Genomic DNA, 26,671 nt, shown 5'->3' with positions numbered 1-26,671 from the left:
GCCTGGCTCTGCTGGCAGTGGCCTGGCTCCTGCAGCTGGCTTCATGCCCGAGCTGCCCTGCTGTGGAGGACAGGTCTGGCTGGTTCTGTGGCCTCACCTGTGAGGTGTTGGCTTTGAGCAGAGTGACTCGGAGGACCGAGTGTAACCTCAGACCTGAGCAGATCCCAAGTGCTCTGCTTTGCTGGTTTTGCTTCCAGCTCCTCCTCAGCCTCTCCCATGCAGCTGGTGTCCCCAGAGGCAGCCTCCTGGGCACCGCTGCCAGAGGTCAGCTCTGCACTGAAGGAAGGCAAGGAGGGACCCCGGTGGTGTTCACTCTGTAGGTCTCTGGGGCCAACATGTGTTGTGTGTAGGGACCCTTGGCTGTGGAGCACACAGCAGAGCCTCTGCTTGCTCCATGGGCATCTCCTAAGAGGCCAAGCCCAGGTTTACCCAGAGAGATGTGAAGGGAATGTGGCTCAGATGCCTGACCTGGTTTAGCTGAGGGCACCTGGAGCTGCTCTGTCCCTGCTGGTGGACACCTCCTGCCCATGGCCATTCACTCTGTGTGGGGATGGCCATGGAGCTGTGCTGTGTGCTGCTGGGAGCCCATCCCTTGGTGGCATGGGAAACCCGGCCCTCCTCCTGCTCCTGAATCACCAGGAGAGTTGTAATTATCTTCCTGCCTTTAATTACATGTGTGCTGTCCTGCTGGAGGCGGTGTGACTCTGCCAGCAGGGTTTGACAGCTGGACTTGAAACTCTGACTGTCAGGAGATGTAAGGAGGACCTGTCCTCATCAGGGACACCCCCAGGGCTGGAAAGGTTAGCAGAGCCTCTGCCTTGCACCCCTTAGCCTGTGTTGGAGCAGGAATGCAGCAGCTGTTGGTGTGTCAGTCCTGCAGCAGAACCACCTGGTCCAAGCACCCCTAGCTCTGGGCCCTCGTCTCGGAGGCAGCCTGGCTTGATTTTGGGCAGGAGGAGGTCTCTGGGACCTACTGTTGCCCAGCAGAGCTTGGGAACACCTTGATGGTTCTGGCTGCAGAAGCCAGAAGGTTTTGTGGCATTCCAGTTTGAAGACCACAGTCAAGGGTCAGGCTCTGATCCTGGTCTCCAGATATGTAAATGGTCAGCAGCTTGTTTTGGAGACCTTGGCCTGCACCTGAGCCTGTTGGAGCCCTGTGTGTGTGGGAGCTGGGTGTCCTGCTGCCCTTCAGCAGAGCTGCAGCTCTTTCACCTTGGGAAATGCCCCATCTTGGGGGTGTTTCACTGAGGCCTGCTGAGAACTTGCCTGGTGGAGGGGAGGAATGTCTCTGCACCCTGATGAGGCCGGACAGCTGCTCTGTCCTGTCTGCTGTTTGCAGCAGGCTCCTGGCATTGGGGCAGCCCCCTTGGGCTGTCTGCTGCCACAAGAGCATGGCTCCTTCTCTGGAGGGGCTGCTAGAGGAGGTTGGGCTTCCACTTACCCTCCTGGCTCCCTCTTGCCACTGTGGAGATGGTCCTCCAGGAAGAGCAGGAGCATGAGGGCTGTTGGAGGAGAGCAGCGAGTCGATGGTGTGGCAAAGACCCTGATGTCCTGGTTCCCCTTCCCCTGGGATTAGGCACGGTGCCTGTGGTGGGGCCAAAGCTTGAGGTGTGAGATGGAACAGATGCCTCTGGTAGGACAGGTGGGATGGCTTCATCTGTGTCTCAGTGCTGTGAGTTAGTGCAGGGATCACGGCGAGTGTCTCCGTGCCAGAGCACAGCCAGGTGAGGAGAGAGCTGGAGTTGAGCCCTGGGCAGGCCAGGAGGTCTCTGCTATAGCTGCAGGAAAGCAGAGATTCAGAGGGGCACGGAAGCACCCTGGGGCTGACCTGGAGGTGAGGAGCAGCCTGTGTGCAGGAGCAGTTGGTGTTGTGCAGGTGCCAGGCTGCAGCACCCTTCCCTGCCGGCTTGGCTGCGTGCTCCTGCGGCGGGACGGAGCTGTGGCACAGCAGGGCTGGGCCTGCAGCGTGGGTCCTGGAGGGACGCAGGGCTCTGGCCTCAAGGGCTTCGTGGCCGTGGCGGGGGCAGGCACAGGGAGCTCGGTGGGGCCTGGTCGCTCTGTGTCCCTCGCCCTGCTCCCTGTCACCAGCCTGCCGGGGGCGTCCTGGGGCCGGATCCCTTCCCTTCCCTGCCTGCCTCCCTCCCTGCCTGCCTCCCGGCACAGCCGCGGGCCAGCCCCACCAGCGCTCTTCTGAGGAGCATGGGCTGGCTGGGACAGGAGGCTTTCCCGGGGGGGCTGGGGGCAGGAGGCTGGGGGCAGGAGGCTTTCCCAGGGGTGGCTGAGGACAGGAGGCTGGGGGCAGGAGGCTTTCCCGAGGGTGGCTGGGGGCAGGAGGCTTTCCCCGGGGTGGCTGGGGGCAGGAGGCTTTCCTGGGGGTGGCTGAGGACAGGAGGCTGGGGGCAGGAGGCTTTCCCGGAGGTGGCTGGGGGCAGGAGGCTTTCCTGGGGGTGGCTGAGGACAGGAGGCTGGGGGCAGGAGGCTTTCCCGGGGGTGGCTGGGGGCAGGAGGCTTTCCCCGGGGTGGCTGGGGGCAGGAGGCTGGGGGCAGGAGGCTTCCCCAGGGGTGGCTGGGGGCAGGACGCTTTCCCGGGGCTTTCCCGGGGGCAGGACGCTTTCCCGGGGCTTTCCCGGGGGCAGGAGGCTTTCCCGGGGGTGGCTGGGGGCAGGAGGCTGGGGGCAGGAGGCTTTCCCGGGGGTGGCTGGGGGCAGGAGGCTTTCCCGGGGCTTTCCCGGGGGCAGGAGGCTTTCCCGGGGGTGGCTGGGGGCAGGTGCTTGGGGAGAGGAGGCTTTCCCAGCCTGCCCTCGGGTTCTGTTGTTCGTGGGAAGGGGCACAGCCGAGGGTAGCTCAGCAGGGCTGTGCTGAGCCTTTCATCCATTGTCCCTTCTCCTCCTTTCATTTTCCACCTCTTGGTCTGCCTGAAAGAGCGAGCAGGGCTGGGAGGCCGGGCTCTGAGCAGAGAAAGGAAGCCTGGGGGGTGGTGGCCAAATTCCCAGCGTGGTTATCTGAGCGCCGTGGTTCTCCAGGCCAACCTCATAGCTCCAGGAGCTTCTTCCCTGTCCTGGGGCGCTGCTGCAGCCCCACCAGCAGCGCTGGGAGCTTCTCAGAGGTCAGTGTGGCTGGTTGGAGGCAGGACTCTGGAGGATGCTGTCTCAGTTGGCGTGCTGAAGGAACGCAGCTTGGCTGGAGGCACGCTGGTTGCAGAGAGGAGGATGGAACCTCCTCCAGAGGTTTTCTGGGGCCTCTCACAGACAAGAGACTGGGCTTACAAGGGCCCTTTGTGGCTTGGCTGCTTATGAACATGCTGTGTGTGACCTTCCTGTGCCAGGTCCTTGTGCTGCTGCTCAGAGGGACCGCAGCAGGCTGGGAAAATTGGCCAGTGGAAGGCTGCTATTGCCAGTTCTGCACCTGAAGAGGAACAGCCTCATCCAGCAGGACAAGCAGGGCACTGACTGCCTGGCAGGCAGCTCTGCAGGAACGCTGGGGGCCCTGGGGGACCTCAAGCTGACAGGCAGTTAGGAAGAGCATTGCCACAGAGGTCAAGGTAGGTGATTCTTCCCCTCTGTTCCGCTCTGGAGGAGCGTGTCCTGTGCAGGGAAAACTTGGACATGAATAAAGGACTGAGGTATCTGATGTGGGGAGAAAGTGAGGGGGCTGGGAGTGTTCAGCCTGGGGGGGTTCACTGAGGTGAGTTTGCTGTCAGGGAGCAGAGGAGCTGGACCCTTCTCAGTGGTGCACAAGGGCAGGACAAGAGGTAACTGGCACAGAGTGACACAGAGGAGATTCTGGGTTTTCCTTTCCTGGAGGGGTGGTGAAACACTGGAACACACTGCCCAGTGAGGCTGCAGAATGTCCATCCTCAGAGGCACTCAGAACCTGAGTGGACACTGCTCTGGGTAACCTGCTCTAGCTGACCCTGCTTGGAGCAGAGGCTGATGTTGAGAGGTCCCTTCCAGCTTCAGTCCCTCTGTGGTTCTGCTGGGCCTGCCTCCATGATGCACATTGCCTTTTTGAGTGCCCTGCTGCATGTGGGACCCTGCACCCCTGCCTTGCTCTCCTGTACTGCTTTGGCTGATGTTGACTTCCTTCAGCTGAAGCTCTGTGCTGGTGCCCACAGGCAGCGAGGTGCCTGGTGCTGAGGGAGGCTGGGGGTGAGGACACTGGGGCTGGCTCCACTCTCTGGCAGAGCAGGAGGTGGCTGGTGGGGCTGTTTGTGGAGAGGGACCCTTGGAGTTCCTCGTGCAAGGAGTGAGGAGGGGGTGCAGGGACTGTCAGGCTTATCTCTGCTCAGGAGTTGGACAGGTCTCCCTCTCAACTGTGGGCAGTGCCATGGCCACTGCTGGGGAGCAGTTGTGCCATGGTGAGGACATGAAGCCAGAAGCTCATCTCTGAACTGGGTGGGTGTTGCCTGTGCTTTTCCACATGGAGCTCCCCAGTGACCTGGGCTGGAGCCCTGGGTGGCCCTGGCTTGGCTGTGAGCTGCAGGCTTTGTGTGCTTCTGTCTCTCACTGGGTGGGAAGCCCTGCAAGGTGGCTCTTTCCTCCCTGTGTTATCAGTAAGACATGTGTCCTAGATCAGGCAGGGTGTGAGGCTCAGGACCTCCTCACTGCCCAGGTTCCTCAGCAGGAGCCAGAGGTGAAGCTGCCAAATGGAGCCCTGCTGGTGTTCCTTGTTCTCAGGGGCTGGCTGAGCCTGCTGCTGCTGTGCATAACCCCAGATCAAGCCAGCCTGCTGCTGGGAGATGTTCCTTGGGTAGGACTGAGCTACCTGCTGGAGATGAGTTCTGCAGGATATTGCCACCAGAAGCTGACATTTCTGTTCCTTTGCAATGAGATTTTTGGCCATCCCAGCAGTGACTCTGCTCTCCTAGTCTGATGGTTCTCTTTTGGCCATCCCAGCAGTGACTCTGCTCTCTTAGTCTGATGGATTTCTCTTGACCATCCCAGCAGTGAATCTGCTCTCCTAGTCTGATGGTTTTCTTTTGGCCATCCCAGTAGTGATTCTGCTCTCTTAGTCTGATGGTTCTCTTTTGGCCATCCCAGCAGTGCTTCTGCTCTCTTAGTCTGATGGTTCTCTTTTGGCCACCCCAGCAGTGATTCTGCTCTCTTAGTCTGAGGGTTTTCTTTTGGCAATCCCAGCAGTGACTCTGCTCTCTTAGTCTGATGGTTTTCTTCTCTAAGGTGACTCCAAAGGCAGTGGTCTGAGTCTAGAGGTTCACTGGGGCTTCATCCTTTCTCAGCTCTCCCATGTATCATGGTGTGGGTGTTGAAGTGGGACTTGCAGAACTGCTGAGCCATTGGTCACTGTTAAGAGAGAAGCAAAGTCCTTCCAGCCTAGCCATGGTTAGCTGGACCTAGCTGACTGGTGAGCACTGTGTCTCCTCTCAGGAGCAGAGCAGCTCAGTGTGGTCCATGGGCTGGCTGGAGTTTCTGGAAGCCCAGCCCATGGATGGCAGGTAGCTGTGATGGATGTGCAGCTTCCAAGTGCCTGGTGTGGTTTACTTTGAAAGCTTTGTCACAGTCAGGGGGCTCCTGAAGTTCTGCTGATTCTGTTCCCTTGTTCATGTTGGTTGCACACTTCAGTGTTTGCCTGGCAGCAGCAAAAAGGGACATCTGAGGCTTTTGTTTGGTTATGCAAATGGCCCTGTGGGCCTGTGGCAGGTGCTGCTGCTGGCAGTGTTCTCTGTGTGTTGTTGGCAGTCACCTCTTCTCCACTCTTCTCATTGGATGTGGTGCTCAAGGTGTTCAACTTTTGTCCTTGGGTCCATGTGTTCAGAGTTCAGCTTCTCACAGGGTCTCACCCACTGCAGGTTGCTCAGGATCCTGATGCCAGGGAAGGAGACTCCACAACCTCTCTGGGCAGCCTGCTCCAGGGCTCTGAACTCTCCAAGCCAAGAGGTTGCTCCTGATGGAACCTCCTGGGTTCCAATTTGTGTCCCTTGTCCTCTCACTGGGCACCACTGGGTAGAGTCTGGCCCCATCCCCTTTAGCACCTGCTCAGCATTTATCAGATCCTCTCTGGGGCTGCTCTTCTCCAGGCTAAACAGCCCCAGGGCTCTCAGTCTTTCCTCCTCACAGAGATGCTCCAGACCCCTCAGCAGCTTCCCAGCTTCCACTGGACTCTCTCCAGTAGTTCCCAGTCTCTCCTGAGCCAGGGAGCCAGAACTGGACTCCAGCTGTGGCCTCACTGGGGCAGAGTGGATGGGGAGAAGAGCCTCCCTTGACCTGCTGGCCACACTCTTCTTCTTGTACCTACACATTTCATCTTACTAGAGACCTTCAGTGCAGTGCTGACTTGGTGTCTTCCCTCCTGCCAGCTGTGTAAGGCTGGGTCAGTGTTGATTAGAGAAAGGGCTAATTGCTGATCTCCACAGGGACAGGGCTGGAGCTTTCCCTCTTGTTTCCAGCAGCACTTTGGGAATGACTTTATTCTCCATTTCCAGTGCCACCAATGAGCCTCTGGTGCAGGCTGTTTGGCTTCATGGGCTGAAGTGCCCAGAGCTGAGAATGAAAGGTTGGAGGTGGTGCTTGCAGCCCATCAGGTCTTGGTGATGCCATGTTCCTGTGTCTTACAGACTCACAGGATGCAGCAGCCTCTTCCAGTGTTTCACCACTCTCACTGTGAAGAGCTTCTTCCTTATGTCCAACCTAAACCTGCCCTGCTCCAGTTTCAGACCACTGCCCCTCATCCTATCACCACAAGCCCTTCTAAACAGTCCTTCCCCAGCCTTCCTGTAGGTCTTGTTCAGATAGTGAAGTGTGGCTATAAGGTCTCCCTGGAGCCTTCTCTTCTCCAGGTTGAACAGCCCCAATTCTTTGGGCCTGTCTTCATAGCAGAGGGGTTCCAGCCCCCTGATCATCGTGGTGCCCCTCCTCTGGGCCCACTCCATCGTGTCTGTGTCTCCCTTGTGCTGAGCTCAGTACTCCAGGTGAGGTCTTACCAGAGCAGAGCGAAGTGGCAGAACCACCTCTCTCAGTCTGCTGGCCACGCTGCTTTTGAGGCAGCCCAGGATGTGATTCGCCTTCTGGGCTGCAAGTGCCCATTGCTGGCTTGTGGCTCATCCACCAGCAGCCCCAAGTACAGCATACTGACTGCAGTTGCAGTAGGGGTGAGAGCAAACTTCCACTGCTTGCTGGGGTTTGTGAAGAGCTTTGCCAGCAGGAGCTGGGCTTTGGGTGCTCACACAACAAACGCTCCAAGCCCTGATCCAGCCTTGTCCTGGGCCGATCCCCAGCACCAGGTGCAGGGAGGGAATTCTGCCCCTCTGCTCCATGCTGCTGAGACCCCACCTGCAGTGCTGGGACCAGCTCTGGAGTCCTCAGTACAGGAGAGACATGGACCTGTTGGAGCAGGGCCAGGGGAGGCCACAGCAAGTGGTGATGGTTGGATTTTGGTGGCCTTGCTAGGACAGGCAAACTGCCCTGTAGGCAAAGCTCCAGCTGGTGTTCAGGGCAGCCTGGTGGTTGCCCCACAGACACTTAGACAATTCATCTCTGTTGTGTCACTGACCACTTCTCATGCACACTGCAGTGCAACCTGCACCAGGAATTGCCCCAGTTTGTTTGTGTTGATGTTTTTAAAGAAGGGTCAGCACTTCTCCTGTGAGACCCTGCAGTGCTGGAGCTCTGGCTGTGGATGTTCTGTTCCCCTTGTTGTTTCCCAGCCTGCAGCCTCCAGCAGGTCAGCACAATGTCTTGCCTGGAATTTCCTTGCATTCTAAAATTAGGAGAAGGATCTAGGAAACAATAGCAGATCAAGTCTCCCAACCTCCTGCTCTGGCCTGAACCTTTGTTGTCATTTAGACTTTCACCTACTTCCCTTCTTGTTAAACTGATCAGCATTGGATAAACTGAACTTGAAGGACCAAAGATGTGCAGTGCCAAGAGGACTTCTTCTCCCTCCTCCTTCCTTTCTTCCTTCTCTCTTTCTCTCTCTCCTCTTTCCTTTCTTCCTTCTCTCTCTCTCTCCTCCTTCCTTTCTTCCTTCTCTCTCTCTTTCTCTCCCTCCTCCTTCCTTTCCTTCCTTCTCTCTCCCTTGGTTCTCCTTTGGTGCTCCAGGGCATCAGGAGCATGGATTTCATGTCCCAGCTGTTCATCCTGGAGCTCTGCTCCGTCAGCATGGGCAGTGACACGGAAGGACCACCTCAGCCTGGCAGAGCCTGTGCTGACTTTTGCTGTCCCTCAAACATTCCCTTGCACCCAGCAAAGCTTCCTGACTGAGACAGGAGGTGGCAGAGAAACCTCTCCAGTGGCATGATTGGCCCTGCTATGAGTGACAGCTGTGGGTGTCCCGCTGCTCCAGCCCCCAGTGCCTATACTCCCGGGAAGGTCTGTTTTGGCAGCCTGGATTACTTGGAGAGGCAACTGAGAAAGCAGGTTGAAACCTCCAGTCCTGGCTGGATCCTCCTCAGTGTGGTCAGTGTGAGCAGCCCTGGCTCTCTGGAGGTGCTTCCTGATCTGTAGGCTGAGCTGCTCACTGTGACCCCCTCGCTGCCACTGGCATGGGACAGGCAGGATGGTTGCATGGATTGGAAGTGGCTTCTGCCCGTCCCTTCGTGGGCCTGAGCTTCATCACCACTGACTTTTGCATCCAGTTTTGAGTTTGCCAAGGCTTAGCCAAGACTCAGGGATGGTTAGAGGAGCCCTAGAGCCCTTGTCTGTGCTGTGGTAGCAGCCAAACTCCTTGTCAGAGACAGCTGGGTGTGCCCAGCAGCCTGGCTCTGCCTTTATCTGCTGGTGGGTCCTGGGCTGGCTGCCCTGAGCTGCAGGTTTTCTGCAGTGCCCAGTGTTGGTTGGGTGCAGTTCCCAGGTGCTCTGAAACAATCCACAGCCCTGGGTCCCATCCTGCCCAGTGTCTCCTGTCCCAGGGGGTCAGAAGCAGCTGCAGGGTGTGCTCAGTGAATGAGTGCAGTGGTGGTGGTGGTCTGTAAGCTCCTGAGATGCTGCTGGGGTCTAGAAAGTACGAGTGGTGATAGGGATGACTTCTGAGAAGGCTGAGGTGTGAAGAAGCTGGGTGCTGCTGGCCTGGGACAGCTTTGGAGGTCCCTCCAGCCAGCATATTGATGACTGTGGTGATTTTAGAAAGGATAAGTGACACAAACTCGTTCCCTGCTGGTGCTGGGGCTGGTCACTGGTGTCCTGAGCCGGGAAGGGTCCTCCAGGTGTCAGGATCTCACTGGTGTCCTGCCAAAACCAACTGTACAGCAGGTGTGTGTGGTAGCAGGGGCAGGCCTGCAGCTTGGAGGTGCCCTCATTGCTCCTTTGTTGGCTTCTCTGGGCCAGACTCGTAGGCACTGTGACGCCTGCCGGGGAGCTGCTTGGCAGTGCCCTCCTCACGGAGCTTGTCTCCGAGTGCCCAAGGTGAACTTCCCTGGGGAAGCGAGGGGCGTCCGTTCTGTGCCCCACCAGGCAGGGGGAGGTGGTAAAGGAGTCCTCAAGCTAAACTCATTAAATGCTTTTCTTCTTTCCCCCTCCCGTCTCGCTGACCTTAATCAGGGCTCTCATCTGCGCAGCAGCTGCACGGGGAGGCCCCGGGAGGGCAGAGGTGGTGAGGGGAGGCAGTTGCCTGGGTGCTGGCTGCTCGGCTTTGCCCTGAGGCCAGGAGCCGAGTTCCCCACACAGCTGACTCCGCTTTGCTCTCCTGTCGTAGCCTTTCTTCAGGCTCCTGAACCTGCGCAGGCTGGGTCTGAGCGACAATGAGATCCAGAGGCTGCCCCCTGAGGTTGCCAACTTCATGCAGCTGGTGGAGCTGGACATCTCCCGCAACGGTAAGGCTGCGGCTGGGCCCTGCGCCGCGCTGGGCGCTCCTGTCCTGCAGCGAGCCCTGCGCTCACCTCTTCTCCAGACCCTTGACAGCATGGTGGCTTTACTCTGCTAGGCTGTCACCAGTAGAGTAGAGTAGAATAGACCAGACTAGACTAGACCAGGTTGGAAGAGACCTTCAAGATCATCGTGTCCAACCTGTGATCCAACACCACCTAATCAACTAACCCATGGCACCAAGCACCCTGTCAAGTCTCCTCCTAAACACTTCCAGGGATGGTGACTCCACCACCTCCCCAGGCAGCACATTCCAATGGGCAATCACTCTCTCTGTGTAGAACTTCTTCCTAACCTCCAGCCTAAACCTCCCCTGGCACAGCCTGAGACTGTGTCCTCTTGTTCTGATGCTGGTTGCCTGGGAGAAGGGACCAACCCCCACCTGTCTACAACCTCCTTTCAGGTAGTTGTAGAGAGCAATAAGGTCACCCCTGAGCCTCCTCTTCTCCAGGCTAAGCAAGCCCAGCTCCCTCAGCCTCTCCTCACTGGGCTGTGCTCCAAACCTGTCCCCAGCTTCATTGCCCTTCTCTGGACACCTTCCAGCAACTCAGCCTCCTTTCCTAAACTGAGGGGCCCAGAACTGGACACAGGACTCGAGGTGTGGCCTAACCAGTGCAGTGTACAGGGGCAGAATGACCTCCCTGCTCCTGCTGGCCACAGTGTTCCTGCTGCAGGCCAGGATGCCATTGGCCCTCCTGGCTGCCTGGGCACACTGCAGGCTCATGTTCAGCCTACCATCAACCAGCACCCCCAGGTCCCTCTCTGCCTGGCCGCTCTCAGCCACTCTGACCCCAGCCTGTAGCACTGCCTGGGGTTGCTGTACCTGCTGTCCCATTTTCCACCTTGTAGACTCTTCTCAAGCCTCTTTTTGATTTTTTTCAATCCCTTTCCTGTGTTTTTTTCCAGACATTCCAGAAATTCCTGAAAGCATCAAATTCTGCAAGTCCCTGGAGATCGCAGACTTCAGCGGCAATCCTCTCTCCAGGTAGGAGGGCAGCTGCACAGCCTTTGTCCAGCTGAGAGCAAAGTTCCTCCTTCTCCCTAGCTTTCTCTGATCTTCACCTTGGAGTTGTCTTCTCCTGAAGTCCAGGCCTAGAGTCGTGGCGGTGTCTGCTCTGCAGGCAGGTGGAACACTCAGCCTGGGGGAGAGCTGGTGTGTGCTCCATCTTCTGGGGGGGCTTGTGGCTTGGGGTGGTGACTTTCAGTCATGTGGATGCCAGTGGGGAGGACTTCAGTGCTCTGGAGAAGCTTGTTCCCTGCTTCCAGCCCTATCTGCCTGGTGCACAAACTGGAAGGAATTTGGGCTTAATGTACTACAGAGGAGCAGAGAGAGGCCCTGATGCTGCCCTCTGCTTGCTCCTGTCCTTGCTGCTCTCCCACCTTAGGGTGGCTGTCCTGTGAGCTCTGTTGGGTTGGCTTCCCTGCTACCTCAGTGCCCAGAGCTGTGTCCAGGAATGGGGCTTTCTGCCTTGTTCCTTCAGTCTCCTCTCTCTGCATCTCTGAATTGCCAGTGTTTTGGGAATGTGGCTCCTTTGCCTTGGTGGACCAGGATTTCAGGCGCTGGTGTCTCCAGGTCTTGTCTGCAGGATCCCTGTAGGTGCCAGTCTGGCTCCAGATGTCTCCTGCCCTTTGTGCTCCTGGGCAAGCGCTGCCCAAGCCACCCTTTAACCAGCTTCCACTCTCTGCTTCCCTCTTGTGGTGCCAGAGCCACAGAGCTGGAGTCAGTTGGGTTGGAAGAGGCCTTTAAGGCCCTCAAGTCCAGCTGTTAACCCAGCACTGCCAGGGCACCACCAGACCATGGCCCCCAGCACTGCATCTCCCTGGCTTTGAAACCCTCCAGGGATGGAGACTCCACCCTGGGCAACCTGGGCCAGGCCTGGACAACTATCAAGGGGCAGAAATTGTTCTTCATGTCCAACCTAAGTCTCCCCAGGGCCATCTTGGGGCTGATTGCTCTTGTGCTATCAGCAAAGCTTTTAATCAGTGAGATACCCTGTCCCAGAGGAGTGACCAGCCCAGCACTGCTACACCAGCAGTGACCTGTCAGGGTCTTCTCATGGCCCAGAGCTGTGAGATGTGTTGTGAGCAGTGGGGCAGGGGAGCTCCAGGGCCAGCCTGAGAGCAGCACAGGATTTCTTCTCTTTTTTGTGGGTTATGTTGCACCTTGGAGCTGTTCTGATGCTGCTCCTTGCTCCTGGGGAATGCTGCAGTGTCATCTGCAGAAACACCCAGAGATGAGCATTTGGATGATTCTGAAGCCCTCCCTGCTTCCAAGTTTGAAGGATCCTGTGGCATGATCGAGCCTGGGGTTCATTCCTGGGTGCTGCAGAGCCCGGTTTGCACACCTGGACTGGTGATGGGGCAAGAGGGCGTGGGCGGCTGGGAAACAGGCATCTGGGCCAGCAGCCAAGGGCAGAGTTGGTTCCTGCTCTTCTCCTAATCTCACATGGGCACTGATTGTGACAAGAGTGGCTTTGGGGGATCAGAGCAAGGAGCTGAGTGCTTGCTGTGTGCACAGCATTGACGGTGGTTTGTTCTGCCACGCCTGCAGGCTTCCAGAGGGCTTCACGCAGCTTCGGAGCCTGGGCCACTTGGCCTTGAATGATGTGTCCCTGCAGAGCCTCCCCAATGACATTGGGAAGTGAGTATGCCATGGTCCCTTGGGCTGGGGAGGTGGGCTGGGGTGGGACACCGTGCTGCTGTGGAGGGGCAGGGTGTGCCATCGCCCTTGCAGCTTGCCCTGGGGCACCTCCAGCCATTACTCTTCTTAAAGGACCTTTCTAGAAAGGATCTGTTCCTGGTCCCAGCTGCTGCTGCTCCTCTGATCTATGGCACAGGCAAGGAGTGCACCCAGGGTCCTCAAATCCTTTCCTTGCTTTTGAGTCCCTGTTTGCCCCTTGCCAGCCAGGTGGGGTCTGCCCTGTCACGTGGAGGTGGTTGTTGGCTTGGCTGTTAGCAGGCGGCCAAGGCAGAGCCCACGGGACCTTGCCTGTGGGGTGCAGGGCCTCTCCCCTGGGACTGGGCTTTCTGAGGGCATTGATCTTTTGGGGCAGACAGTGCTGTGTGTGATGCCATGTTCCTTGTCCTGGGCACGGTGTTGTGTCCCCATCCCTGTGCCATTAGCAGTCACCTCCATCAGAAGCCATCGCAGCCCCTCCTGTGCTGTGTCCTCCCCTCATCTCCATCCGTGTGCTCACGCACTCCTGCAGGCGACCAGGGTGGTCCCAAGGGAAGGACATGAGCTCTCCTGCTACCCCTGAAGCCCTGGTCAGTGAACCTGGCTTTCTCCATCCCTTTTCTCTTGCAGTTTGGCAAACCTGGTGACTTTGGAGCTACGTGAGAACCTGCTAAAGACTCTCCCCACGTGAGTGTCTGTCTGGTGGCTTCAGGAGTCTCCTGCTGATTGTTCTGACTGAGCCCTCAGGGACTTGCTGTTTCAGTAGCACAGGCTAAAGGCCTGACATGAATTAGCTGCATCTTGCTGGACCTCTGTAAAGGGGGTGAGGAGGGAGAGAGGTGGCACAGGGCTGAAGGGCAGGGAAGGATGGTCAGGGCCCTCAGCCTCTGTGTCAGGACTGCTTTGGAACAGACAGGGTCCCCCAGGAAAGCTGCTGGAAATGGTGAGAACCATTTTTCCTGGAGAGGTGGAGCAGATGAAGGATTGATTTGGAAAAAGACAAGAGAGTTGTCCTGATGTGGATGTAGGGACAGCTCTGTCCAGTGCAGGTGATCCTTTGAAGAGAGCAGAATGTGGCTGAAGATCTGCTTTGCTTCTGACATCTCTGGTTTTTGGGGTATCCCTTCTGGTAGCTCTGGCTGAGGGATGGGTGGGGTAATAGGCTTTCCTGCAGTAGGCACAATCAGCCAGCCAGGGAGAAGAGGTAAGTGTTGTTAGGTGTGCCAGAGCTCAGGGGCAGAGAGCAGTTCCTGCTGGAGGGCCTGGTTGGCACAGCTGATGCTGTGGGGGGTAGGCAGGAGAGGGAGAACCAAGCAGTCTGTGCCTTAGTCCTGGCTTGGAGCCCATGAGAGCTGCTTGTTGAGGTTTGTAATCCACATGAGCTCAATCAGCCAGGTTTCAGCCTGCTGCTTACCTATTCAGTCATCCTTGGAATGGATGTTGGAGTGGCTTCTACCTGACTGCTCCTTGAGTAGCAGTGTTCTGGAGCCACACAAGCTCCTCAGTGAACCTGTGAAGCATGCAGCTGTGGTCACCTCAGTGCTCTCTGGCTGTTCATGGCAGCTTTTCAGTTTGGCTGCCTGTGTTTTCCTCTCACTCCTCTGCTTTATTCAAGAGAGAGGGCAGAGGAGGCATCTGGTGGTCATGTTCAGGCAAGGTTTGAGCCTCTGGGCAGCCAGGGCTTTAAGTCTTTCTTCTGTGGTGGCCATGTCTCCTCACTGTGAGATGTTGCTTTGACTTAGGCACATGCTCTTCCTGATGGTTATTTTCCTCTGGGACCTGCAGGTACCTGCCAGGCTTTCTGTCATCACTTGTATCTGCTTGTAGAACTTGGGTGTCACTTTTGGCCCAGAGGACAAGATGCTTCCACAAAGAGTTTGCAGTGGTCATCTCCCAGGCTTCACATCTGGTGATGACACAGTGTAGGAGCACAGTCCAGATTAGCACTGTCACCTTGCCTCTGATGCCAAAGTCACCACATCTTCCCTGCACAGAAGCTGGCAGCATGAGCACCCTCTGGCAGCCTGCTTCTCCTGTGCCTCCCAAGTGTTGTTCTAGCCTGAGACAGGTCTTGTAGTGTGCCTCACAGCTTCCTTGGTCTGGATGGCACTGTGAAGGATGGCTCCAGTTCCATGGAAGTAGGGTGACTTCTGTGCTGGGACAATTCCTTGTGAAGAGGAGGAGCTGAGCACCCTTCCTGCTGGGGCAATGGACAGGGCTGTGAGATGGCATCACAGGGCAAGAGGCAGCTGCCCCTGGTTGGGCAGTTGGAGTTGGTGGGGTAGGACAGAGAGCTAAGGAGGTGTGAGCGCCTGGGCTGTGTAAGGAAAGCTGAATGCTGGTGGTCTGGGGCTGCAGCCTTTTGTACCACCAGGTTGTGATGCATCTGGATCCTCAGGGCACATCCTTGGACCACCATTGTGGACAGGCTTTGGCTCCCCTGCAGGCTTCTTGCAGTGTCTTGTGGGCTTCTTGTCTGTACGTCTTGGCGTCCTCCGAGACATCATGCCGGTGTTGTCTTTGCCTGTCTCTGAGTGGGGAGCCTGAGGCTGCTGAGTTTGTCTTTCCTGCCTCTCCCTGCAGCTGTGCTCCCCCTGCTCCCTCAGATATGTGTTGTCCTGCTGCCCCACTCCTGTTGTCAGTCTGTGCCCAGGTCCTGGTCCCTGCAGGGTTCAGCTGTGGCTTGTTATCTGCCCTGGTTTTGCTCAGGGTGTTTTGTGGTGGGAGAGGGAGAAGGCAAATTGATGGGAGTGAGAACTGGGGCTGCTGGTGCTACTGAACTGATCCCCTGGGGAAGGTACCACCCCACCCCCCAAACTGCTTAGCTCAGGATTGTGGAGAAGGTCAGGATTGCCCCAGCAGCCTGAGGAGTTACTAGAAATGGTTTGGTTTGTGAGGTGAATGTCCCAGGTGCTAACCTCTCGTTCTTCTCTCTCGTTTCTCCCTCTCTTCCCCTCTTTGCTCCCTGTCTCTTGCAGCTCGCTCTCCTTCCTTGTCAAGTTAGAGCAGTTGGATCTTGGTGGCAATGACCTGGAAGTACTGGTAGGTGAGGGATGGTGGGGGAGGGCCTGTGGGTGGTTGGAGGGGCAGAACCCTAGAGCTCTGTGGAAACAAGTGGGGTTTTCATCTGAAATGCAAGGAGCAGGGTGTTTGGGAAGGCTCTGATCTGCCACCATGGCCTAGGCATTGTTCCCAGCTTGATGTTCTCTCCATGTGTTAGCCCTTGTGTCTTGCTTCCTGCTGTCCTCAGGCACACCTTGCACTGCTCTGTCCAAGCACTTTTGCTCTGGGATGTCCATTGCTGTCTGGCTGCTTCAGGACCTTCCTTTCCAGGGACTCTGGAGCTTCCTTTCTCTTCTGTGCTGCTCTGCCCCGAGCTGCTGTTCCTCACTCTTGGGACAGCTTTCTGCCTGTCTCTTTCCCATGTAGTTTCTCTGCTGCAGAGTGTGGGAGCTTGCCATGTTCTCCTGGCAGTGCAGTCACCCAGTGTGGGGTGTGTGTCCTGGCACTGGGGTGTCCCCATGGAGGCATGCTCAGTGCCAGCCTTGAGATCCAGCTTGTCTGGGCACTCAGGGGCGTCCAGTGAGACTCTGACTCTGCAGCTGTGGGTGAAGCTGTCACTGGGCCCTGCTCTTCCTGTCCTGTTGTGCTCTTCAGCAGAGCTCCTCAAGAGCCTCTGAGGCAGAGGAGGTTGTGCATCTCACTGTGCATGAGGCTGCAGTGTCCCTGGGAGAACAGCTGTCTGATACCCACCAGGAGCATGAGCTCCAGAACCTCCTTGGGGTCTGTGGAGCGATGTGATGAAGGTGTTGAGTTGGCCACTGTTCCCCAAGTGTCTGTGCTCATGTCTGAGGAGGGGAGCTTCTCATTCCTTCAGGAAGGCTGGGATTTCCAAAGCCCAGTTTAGCTCTTGTCCTGCCTGCTCCCAGACAGTCCCTGCTGCTGTTCCCCACGGAACTTTGTGCAGAGATCTCCAGATGTGTGCTGCTGGATTGTGGCGCACCAGAGATGAGCTTCCTGAACCGTTTGGTGGATGGCTCCAGGAGGTGTGGGAGCAGCAGGAGGTGTGGGAGCAGCAGCAGGTGCTGCTTTGCAGAGGCCTGTGGCCCCCTAGGGCAGGTTCTGGCCGTGGCAGGGCCTGATGCTGTTGCTGTCCTGCTCTCTTGCAGCCGGACACCCTGGGAGCGCTGCCCAACCTGCGTGAGCTCTGGCTGGACCGGAACCAGCTCTCGGCCCTGCCCCTGGTGAGTGCCCCTGCAGGGCCCTGGCTTCTCCTTTGATCCCTCCTCAGCCACTGCAACGTCTCCTCTCTGACCCTAGGAGCTGGGCAACCTGCGCCGCCTGGTGTGCCTGGATGTGTCGGAGAACAAGCTGGAGCAGCTGCCCAACGAGATCAGTGGGCTGGTGGCACTGACAGACCTGCTGCTGTCCCAGAACCTACTGGAATGCATCCCAGATGGGATTGGTGAGTGCTGTGGGATGGGGGAGGACTTCAGGGCAGTGCTCCTGGCAGGGGAGCTTCAGGTAAAGGGGTATGTGACAGGAGGTTAGGGCCTGGTGGACATAGTCACAACAGCTGAGTGCAGAAGCAGTAGGTGATCCTGGTGAGCAGAGCTGTACAGGACAAGTTCAGCTTCTTGATCTGCATTGTGCATGGCTGAAACCTGTGGACAAGCTTGGATGGAGCAAAGGCAGTGCCTGCATCACAGAATCACAGAGTGTTGGGGGTTGGAAGGGACCTCCAGAGACCATTGTGTCCAACCCTCTGCCAGATCCGGATCCCCTAGGGCAGACCACACAGGAATGTGTCCAGATGGGTCTTGAAAGTCTCCAGAGAAAGTCTCCACAGCCTGCTCCAGTGCTCTGTCACCCTCACCATAAAGAAGTGTCTCCTCATGTCAATGGTGGAACTTTCTGTGTTCCAGCTTTTACCTCTTGTTCCTTGTCCCATCACTGAGCACCACCAAAAAGAGCCTGGCAACTTCAGCCTGGCACCAACCCCTCAGATATTTATAGAGGTTGATAAGATCTCCTCTCAGCCTTCTCTTCTTGGCCAGATGACCATAAAGCACCAGCATAATCTTGGTGGCACAGTTCACACCTCTCTTCTTGTCCTGGCCAGGTCAGCTGAAGCAGCTCTCCATCCTCAAGGTGGACCAGAACCGGCTGACAGAGGTGACAGAGTCCATAGGGGACTGTGAGAACCTCTCTGAGCTCATCCTGACGGAGAACATGCTGACGGTAGGTGCCCCAGCAGCTGCCTGCCTCTCCTCTGCTGTTCCCTAGCCACATGTCAGGGACCTTTTCCCACCTTCTGGCCTCTGGGCCAGATCCCTGAGTGTGCTCCAGCTGCTCTGATCACAGTTCCACTGAGCTCACAGGCTCTGAAGAAGACGCTGGTAGAATCTGCCAGAGAGGTGGCCCTGGAGGAGCTGGGGTGCTGGCCCTGGGAGATGGAGTTCTGAAGCCCAGAATGGGGGAGATAAGGCTCCATCAGAAGCTGTGTTTGGCAGGAGGCCATGGAGTATCTGCTCTGAAATGGCTGCTGCAGGCTGCTTATGATTTGATTGTCCAAACACAAGAGCTGGGAACAGGCAGAGGAGCAGGAGAAGAATCTTGGCCAGCGTGTTCTGAGTGCTGGGCTGAGGTGAGGAGTTGGCACCTCACAGCCTGTGATCCTGGGGGGGATCTGTCCCAGGGCTGCGCTGAGAGCTTCAGGAGAGTTAGGCCAGAGAGCAGCTCCCCCAGACAGAGCTTTTTGCCTTTTCACCTTCATTCTGCCACTCTTCTCCTTCCCAACCCCTGCATCCCCCCCTCCCCAGGCCCTGCCAAAGTCTCTGGGCAAGCTGGGCAAGCTGACCAACCTGAACGTGGACCGGAACCGTCTGACGGCGCTGCCGGCGGAGATCGGCGGCTGTGCCAACCTCAACGTGCTGTCCCTGCGCGACAACCGCCTGGCCCTGCTGCCCCCGGAGCTGGCCAACACCACCGAGCTCCACGTCCTGGATGTGGCTGGCAACAGGTCAGCAGCACAAGGGTGAGGGGGGGCTGCTGTGAGGAGCAGTGAGCTGGGCCCTGCTGTGGCTTGGGAGGTGCTGGCTCTGTGCTGCTGCCAGGTCTGGAGGAGCCCAGCCAGGCTCTGGCTGCTCAGGGCTCCGTCTCTCAGGCGTTGCTGGCAAAGCCTTTTCTCCGTGTTGCTGCACACAGGACAGAGCTGACACAGGATGTGGGGGCATTTTGCCACCTGGGTAAAGACCAAGAGAAAGCCTGGTCTGCTCTCTGCCTTCCTGTAGATTTTGTAGCCTTGTGCCATCAGTCCTCAGGTGGCTGGTGGCAAAGCCATGTTCCCAGTGTGCACAGCTCCATGGTGTGAAGGATCTGTGCTCTCTTCTGAGAGACTGCAGATTTTAGTTGCAGGATTTTGGTAGCAGTTGGAAGCTGACTGGAGCTGCTCTCTGGAACAGTCTCTGTGTATTGGTCTGTGAAGGACTCCTTTTTCTGTCTTTAGACTCCTCTTCAAAGTCCTTCTTTTTCACATGGCTGATGGGAGTTGTCCTCTGTTGAAATCTGCTGGGGGTGAGGGTGGGTTACTGAAGTCCAGGCTGGGTCAGACCCATATGAATGCAGCATGGGTGAGAGGGGGATCCTGCAGTAGCTTGGCTCTGTCCCTCTGCAGTGAGGCTAGGCAGCCTGGGGCTGAGCTGAGCCCCCTCATTGCCAGGTGGGTTTCACTAGCAGATCTTTGCTTTTGCAGGCTGCAGAACCTGCCCTTTGCTTTGACAAACCTGAACCTGAAGGCCCTGTGGCTGGCAGAAAACCAGTCCCAGCCCATGCTGAAATTCCAGACTGAGGATGATGAGAAGACAGGAGAAAAAGTTCTGACTTGTTACCTGCTCCCCCAGCAGCCCTCTCCCAGCCTAGGTAAGAGCCTGCACTGGGAGTGCTGGGCAGCACCATGTCCTCTGCAGAGCACTGCAGGATGGAGCCTTGATCCTCCCCTTGCCCTTGGCTGGACTCGTGGTGGTCACTGTGGCACCCTCTGCAGACCCCAGCTCTGCAGTGGGTGGGGGCAGCTTGCCAAGGCAGATGTTAGAACTGAAAGTGCTTCTCTGCTGGGTGGTAGAAGAGCTGCAGCCCAGTCCTCAGCCTTCTGCTCTGCTCTGTTGGCTGAGTAGTTCACTGTAAGGTTTGCTTCTTGTCCTGATGATGTTGCTATGTCAATACTTCCAGTCAGTGCCTTTATCCTTAGTTCTTGGCTAAGGAGTGCTAGAGCTAAACTGTTCAGGTCCTCCTGTAGAGGCTGCTGTAGATCTGGTGGGAGATGTCTCAGAGGTGACAAACTGTGCAGGCTGCATCCTTTGTCCTCAAGGCCTCTGTTGTTTGATGCCATGGGCAGATACAACAGAAGTGCCCTGGTGGGTGGAGAGCTGTCTCTCATCCAAGCCTTACAGCCCTGATTGTCAACTTTCTCCCCAGAGAACCTTCTGCAGAACAGTGTGGATGAGAGCTGGACAGACACCAACTTAAACAGAGTCAGTGTCATTCAGTTCCTGGATGAACCCAAAGGAGATGATGAAGAGGAGTCTGGGGCTGAGAGAAGGGTAAGAATTGTTCCAGGAGGCTCACTGGCTTCCTCTGGAAACACAGGGAAAGCCTTCATGTGCCTTAGATGGGGAGCTGTCATGGTGTCCATGCTCCACCCTGTCACACTGCTGCAGGCCTGTGCTGCACTGCTGCAGGCTGAAGGGCACTTGGTGCTGAGCTGCCATCTGGGGAGTCCAGAGACCCCAGCAGTTGGATCACCTTCAGCACTGGGCTGGGGAAGATCTGCCCAGCCAAGCTGGAGCCAGGCATTCCCCAGTCCTCCCTGCATGGAGCCAGCCACCAGCCCCAGCTGTGGAGTGTCCTCTTACTGGGGCAGCTGAGCGCTGTGGGCAGCCTCAAACCCTGTGGAAGATCATTTTTGCTGTGGCAGATCAAAGGGCAGGGTCTATGTTTGTTTGCAGCAAGTACTCTTGGAGTCAGTCTCCTGCAGGGCTGGTTTGCTTTTCATTCTCTTGTGGAGAGAGGCTCCTGAGACCTGAATCCTCTAAACCCTGTCCCTGCTGCTGGAGGTGCTGGCTGTCTGGAGTGGTTTTAACATTGTTAGTAACTTCAGAAGAGTTTTTATTGCCTCTTAGCTGGGATGGAGCTTCACACCTTCAGGTGGCACAGGAGCTTGTCAGGCATGTTCAGCAGCACTGGAGGGATGAGGAAGATACTCACCTGTGTGGCCCTCAGGGGTTTCTGTGCTGACAGCTCTGCACTTCCTAAGCCTGAAGCACAACTGGAAATTTCCCATCCCTAGAGTTCCTCCCAGTCCCTCTGTCACCTGCAGAGAGCATGGTGATGGCTGGGAGAGTTCAGAGAAGAGGTCTCTGCCTCTGTTTCCTCTCCCCTGCTGCAGACTGCAGTGGAAAGACTCAGATCAGGTCCTTCAGCCTGACATTTGGGTCATGCCCGGCTGGGACTCTGGCACTGATGCAAAGGATTCCATCCTGAGAGCTCTGACTGCTGCATCTGCTGCTCTCTGCAGGGCTTGCAGCGCAGGGCAACCCCTCACCCCAGCGAGCTGAAGGTGATGAAGAAGGTGATTGAAGTTCGGCGCAGCGAGGCGCACGCTGCCAAGGCTGACCCCGACCTGGCCTCTCCTAACTCGGACCTGAGGAATGGGGTAACCACAGAGAGCATGAGGAGGGGCTGGGGGAGGCAGTGGGGGGAGGCTGGCAGGAAGAACTGACTTTTGGGAAGGATTGGAAGGGGCTGAGCTTGGATCACCTGGATTCCAGGGGTTGGAATCTGCCTCGTGGTGTCAGCTGGGGCCACTGGGGCGGAGCAAGAGATGCAAGCAGGAGACAGCGTAAGGGGAATTGTGTGCACGGGTCTCACTTTGTCACCAGACAGGGAGAGGGCAAGGCTCAAGTGTCTCAATGGCCTTCTTAAATTGAGGGGCCCAGAACTGGACACAGGACTCAAGGTGTGGCCTAACCAGTGCTGAGTACAGGGGCACAATGACCTCCCTGCTCCTGCTGGCCACACTATTCTTGATGCAGGCCAGGATGCCATTGGCCTTCTTGGCCACCTGGCCACACTGCTGGCTCATGTTCAGGCGGCTGTCAGTCACCACCCCCAGGTCCCTTTCTGTTTGGCAGCTCTCCAGCCACTCTGACCCCAGCCAGTAGCTCTGCATGGGGTTGTTGTGAAGCAGAGAGTAGCTTGTTAGTACTTAGGCACAAGAAGAACACAGCCAAGGTCAGCAAAGCCAAGCAAAAGCCACCAGCTAGAGGGAAGAGCAGAGAAAGAAGAGTTAGTTAATACAACTACCTTTGTTAGTTATCAGACCAATGGGATTGCTTGGACCTTGTCAGTATTTTCCCTTCCACATCCAGTGGTAATTTACTTGCATTCTACTACTTTTCTACTCAACCTGCAGAAATTTTTCCTAGGCACAGCCTAAAACTGCCACAGGTGGCCCATGGTGGGGTGCAGCAGGCTTGGCAGGGAAAGCTGCTTCCATTGGTACTGGGTCATACCCCAGCTTGGAGCAGGCACACAGCAGTGTTCTGCCTGCTGCTTTGGTGTCCATCTTGACCTTAAACCCTGTCCTCAGGAGAAGAGGCTGAGCGCCACGTCGCAGCGCAGCGAGGACTCCCACCTGTCCAACAGCACTGCCTCCGCCGACCACGGGGGCGAGGAGCAGGCAGACCGCGGCTGGCCCAACGGGCAGCTGCCCGAGCTGCCCGAGCTGGAGAGGGAGGCGAAGCCCAGAGCCGAAGAGGAGCATAAGGAAGCTGCTGACCAAGAGGAGGAGGATGTGGAAGTGGAATACAATGAGGTAGGAGCCTAGGAACGGCGGTGAGGTCGGGATGAAAAGTGGAAGGACTTGAGGTTTTCCAAGAAGATGGGCGAGCAGAGTGGGTTTTGGGCATTGCTGGTGGCCAGCACAGGCTGTGGAGGCCAAGTGCAAGTAGAGGTGGAGGCAGCCTGTGAGACCAGGGAGGGCAGCATGGAGACCAGATGGGGGCTGCAGGAAAATGGGGTTCACAGGTTGGAGCAGCCTCAGTCCCTGGAGCTGCCAGAAGATGTCAGGGTGCAGGATGTGAGGTGGGGAAAGGCAAATGTGGCACTTGGTCTTTTGTCCCAGACAAACATAGCAGTGCTGGCTCTGCCTGCCTGGGTGGGGGGACAGCAGGTGTCTGCACTGCTGCTGCCTGAGGTTGACAGCATTCTGGGGCCTTGCCCCTGCAGCCCACTGTGCACTTTGCTGAGGACACGCTGATACGGAGCGAGGATGAGGATGAGGACGAAGAGCGTCCGTTCCCGGTGGAGAAGCAGAGGCTGATCCGCAAGGACACACCCCACTACAAGAAACACTTCAAGATAACCAAGCTGCCCAAGCCAGAGGCAGTGGTGGCACTTCTGCAGGGGTTGAACAGTGATGGTGTCCCCAAAGAGGAGGAGGAGTTGGGAGGCTGCAATAACAACACAGAGGCTGAGGATCGGGAGGAAGCATGGGATGAGGATGACAGAAAGAGTGGAGCTCTATCTGCTCAGCCGTCAGTGAAGGTAAGGTCTTGTGGGGAGGGGGTGCAATCAGAGGGGTGCCAGACTTCCCTTCTGCTGCTTTGAGCTACCAAGCAGCTTGATGTGGTACCCATGGAAACCTTGGCAGGAGGCTCCAGCGCTTCAGGAGAGAGGCGCTGAGGGTGGGAGAGCTGCGGTTGGTTCTGGGGCTCATGTGGCTGTCCGAGAGCTGTGCCACACTGCCTGTGTCTTGACTCCTTGTGTTGTACCCAGGTTCCTGCACCCTCTTTGCTGTGTGTGATGTGTCCTGTGCTGCAGGAGCATCTCCTTTGTCCCACCACCCACAGGTTCTTCCGTGCCTTTCAGTCGCCTCCGCGCTTGCTGGTCGTTGCACCTCCTTTGCACAGGATAAGCTTTGGATGGATCTCACCTCAGGCTCATGTTAGCCTTTCTGCTTCTGGAGGGGAGTGGGCAGTGAGAGCAGACAGGAGGGGGCCCTTCCCCTTGCTCCCACCCACCATGCCCCAGATGTACTCCCATTTAGGGAACCCATGCTCTGCAGCTTTGCCATCCCCATGAGGCCATCGTGGACCTTTCTGCTTGTGTTGGGGGCTAGTTGAGATAGGAGGCCCTGGGCTCTACTCAGCTGAACCACCATGGTTTGGTTTGGGACATGCAGAGATTCTTGCTTGAGGAAGATCCTCACAGTGGAGTAGGAAACCACTGTTGAGAGAAACACTGTGTGAGGTTAGACCAGTTGATAGTGGAGTTGTGTGGTGGCTTTGGAAGTGCCCTCACTCCTGAAGCTTTAGTCAGGAACTTGAAGCTGAGGACGTGTTGGCAAACCCTGTGAAGTCTGCACAGGTCTTGAGACCACAGGCTTGGTGGCTGCCAGACACCTTTGCTACTGTCTGAGCCTCCTGCTTGGGAAATGGCAGTTTCCTCCTTCTGGGCTGGTTGCCTCCTGAGCTGTCCTCAGAAGTGGGATGTGGGGAATGTGGGGAGCAGTGGCCCCGTGCAGAGGCGCTTCCAGCAAGGTGCTGCACACGCCTTGAAGGAGGGGGCAGAGCGAGCTGTGCAGGAGCCCCAGTCCTTAAACCAGGAGGTCTTGCAGGGACATTTTGTTTTCAGGAAATATTCCAAGGGCCCCTGCCTTTGGAAACAGGGTCCCTAGGTCCTTGGGAGGCTATCCTGTTCCACCAGAGGCTCTTCCTTCCCAGTGGGACCAGCGCGGTTGGATCTGGGACCGCTTCACTCCTGTGCAGCAGCTGGGTGGCACCAGCGACCCTTTGGGCTCTCCTCCTGTGTTTTCAATCCTTCCTTCTTCACTGAGGGACTCGGTGCAGAAGGGTGACCTCAGCTAATAGCGTCCAGCTTGTGAGCCTGGTGAGCGCAGCCTTGCGGTGCCAGCGCAGGGCGAAGGTGGCCCCGAGGACGGGCTGCGGCTCGCCGGGCGCTGGCACCCTGCAGGCTGTGCCCCGGCGGCCGCCCTGGCGCTGGCCCCGGGGAAGGTGGTGGCCAGGAGTGGTGTGAGGGGGTCTGCTCTGGTGCTGTGCCCTGTCAGTGGTGTGTGTTGGGTGGTGGTGGTCGTGGTGGTGGGTTTGGTTTATGCTCCACTAATCCGCATGCCTCTTTGCTGGTTCCTGTCCTAACAGGGGGTGTCGTTTGATCAAGCCAATAATCTGCTGATTGAACCTGCTCGCATTGAGGAGGAAGAGGTCTGTACCACTCCTGTTCTCTGCCAAAATCATGCCCTCTGCTTGATTTGCTTCCCAGGCTCTCCCCTCGTTGTAGGGGAAACTGATCTCTCTGGGTCAAGTGGCTTCTGGACCTGACTGATCACAGACACCCAGTGATTGTTTCCTCCCCTGCTTTCACCTCCTTTCCCTACTCTTCCATCCCTGAGGTGAGAATGGCTGCTGCAGACCAGGAGTGAGAGGGAAGCAATGTGAGAGCCCAAAGGGGCTGAGGTGGAAAGGTCAGGTTCTGTTTGCTGTGCACTGAGCAAAGAGAGGGTGAAGGAAAATTGGTGCTCACTTCTGGGAGTGGGGGGCAACCCTGAAGGAGCAGAGGCCTCAAGAACCTGCTGGGTTCTGTGTGTGACCCTTTGGGAGATGGAGGAGGATCCAGCTCAGGACACAATGCCATGGCCTGAGAAGGATGGACTGGACCTAATGAGTGGTGCATCTCCTTCAGCCCCTTCTAGAATCATGTGCAGCAGTTTGGGATGGCAGAAGAGGGCAGGTTGGCACTGGAGGGGGTGTCAGAAGAGGGCAGGTGGCACCAGAGGATCTGTAAAGCCCCTGGACATGTATTGTGTTCAGTGCCTGAGTTTAAGGTCCTGTATCTCACTGCCTTGTCTCATCCTCTGACTGTGATCAGTGCACTTCCTGAGGCTGTGTTCCCCAGGAATGCTTGGGAGCAGGGTGCTGATGCACTGAGGTAGGAGCTGTTGTCAGTGCTGATGGCTTTCAGGAGGCTTTCTCCTGTAGGACAGAGAATGGTGCCAGTCCCCTGTGTGACCTGTGTGCTGGGCTGCTTGTCTCTGTGAGCTGGGCTCTTTGCTGCTCCCTCCTCAGCAGTTTCCATTGTGGCTTTGGAGTAAGGCTGTGGAAGGGAGGTGGCAAATTCTTTCCAGGAGAAACGTGAACTGCCTCAGCTGTGGTCCACTGTTAGGTGTGCCTGTCCTAGCTCTAGGTCACTGACAAGTATTCCTTGCTTTTCTCTTTTGCCTCTGCTCTTCTATCACTCCAAGGCAAAGCTGTAGCCAGGGGCTTCCTCATCCCTCACCAGGGAAACGGCTGCTCTTGATCCTTCTCTTCAGGCCCTTCTCTCCTTGCTCCCCAAGGTGTGCAGTGAGTGGCCCAGGAAATCTCAGCCTTGTGTCAGGACAGGACACTGCCTGCCTGTTCCATGGCTCTTGCCTGAGCTTCACCTGCATCTGGTGGAAGTGCCTGAAGCTTCTGTGTGGTAGCTGGAGAGGGTGGCTGGTTAGAGGCCTCAGTTTGCTCTGGTGTCCCTGCAGGGCAGATCTGTCCCTCAGTGTGCAGAGCAGTGTGGTAGTGCAGCTCCTGAGGACAAGCACAAGAGAGGTCCACCAGATGAGTGGTGGTAGCTGAGGTCACCCCAGCCCACACCAGCTTTGGGAAGCAGTGAATGGTCCTACAGCTTTGGGGGAGTGCTGTGCTGTGTGGGTGGTTGCTGGGTTCTTCAGTCAGTTGATGCTCTGTTGTGTTGGTGGATTCATGCTGAGCACCTATCAGGGCTGCAGCTCCTGTGGGGGACTGTCTCAAGAAACATCAATGGAACCAGGCAGTGGGGCTGGGGTTGAGAATGCCATCAGTGAGAGCTGACCTGGGGCACTAGGCAGCTGGGACACCTCACTCCTGCTGGAGCTGTGTCCCTGCCACCTTTCCTAGCATATGGCTGTGGAAAGCACCTGCCTCAGTGCACAGGTGGAGGACAACAGGAGGACTATCCAGGGCTTCAGAGACTTCCTAGCACCTGAGTGGAGAATTAGCTTGGGAAGTGACCCATCCCAGAAGGAACATCTGCCTGCTGTTCCAGGGGTCATTTCAGGTCCTTGAGAAGAGCTGAAGCAGTGGGCTGATGGAAC

General features: G+C 57.0%; 1 protein-coding gene across 19 annotated transcripts in view; it reads left to right on the top strand.

The window, feature by feature from the left end:
• SCRIB (scribble planar cell polarity protein) overlaps nt 1–26,671 on the top strand; it is a 91,000-nt gene that overhangs the window by 9,211 nt on the left and 55,118 nt on the right. For 18 of the 19 annotated variants that reach the window (XM_068161055.1, XM_068161054.1, XM_068161050.1 and 15 more), the window contains exons 2-16: nt 9,646–9,763; nt 10,722–10,800; nt 12,367–12,456; nt 13,123–13,179; nt 15,471–15,534; nt 16,662–16,736; nt 16,813–16,957; nt 17,615–17,733; nt 18,315–18,514; nt 19,247–19,413; nt 19,969–20,093; nt 21,068–21,205; nt 22,142–22,366; nt 22,780–23,097; nt 24,711–24,773. In XM_068161055.1, coding sequence (XP_068017156.1) covers nt 9,646–9,763; nt 10,722–10,800; nt 12,367–12,456; nt 13,123–13,179; nt 15,471–15,534; nt 16,662–16,736; nt 16,813–16,957; nt 17,615–17,733; nt 18,315–18,514; nt 19,247–19,413; nt 19,969–20,093; nt 21,068–21,205; nt 22,142–22,366; nt 22,780–23,097; nt 24,711–24,773 — 1,983 coding nt within the window. The remainder of the gene's footprint in view (nt 1–9,645; nt 9,764–10,721; nt 10,801–12,366; nt 12,457–13,122; nt 13,180–15,470; nt 15,535–16,661; nt 16,737–16,812; nt 16,958–17,614; nt 17,734–18,314; nt 18,515–19,246; nt 19,414–19,968; nt 20,094–21,067; nt 21,206–22,141; nt 22,367–22,779; nt 23,098–24,710; nt 24,774–26,671) is intronic. The other variant, XM_068161052.1, reaches the window with a different exon arrangement.

The sequence above is a fragment of the Melanerpes formicivorus genome, unplaced genomic scaffold (assembly GCF_026170545.1).
Source record: "Melanerpes formicivorus ecotype bairdi unplaced genomic scaffold, bMelFor1.0.p_v2 SCAF_56, whole genome shotgun sequence".
Taxonomy (NCBI): Eukaryota; Metazoa; Chordata; class Aves; order Piciformes; family Picidae; genus Melanerpes; species Melanerpes formicivorus.
The sequence above is the reverse complement of the archived record's forward strand: the minus strand, read 5'-3'. Positions and strand labels throughout refer to the sequence as shown.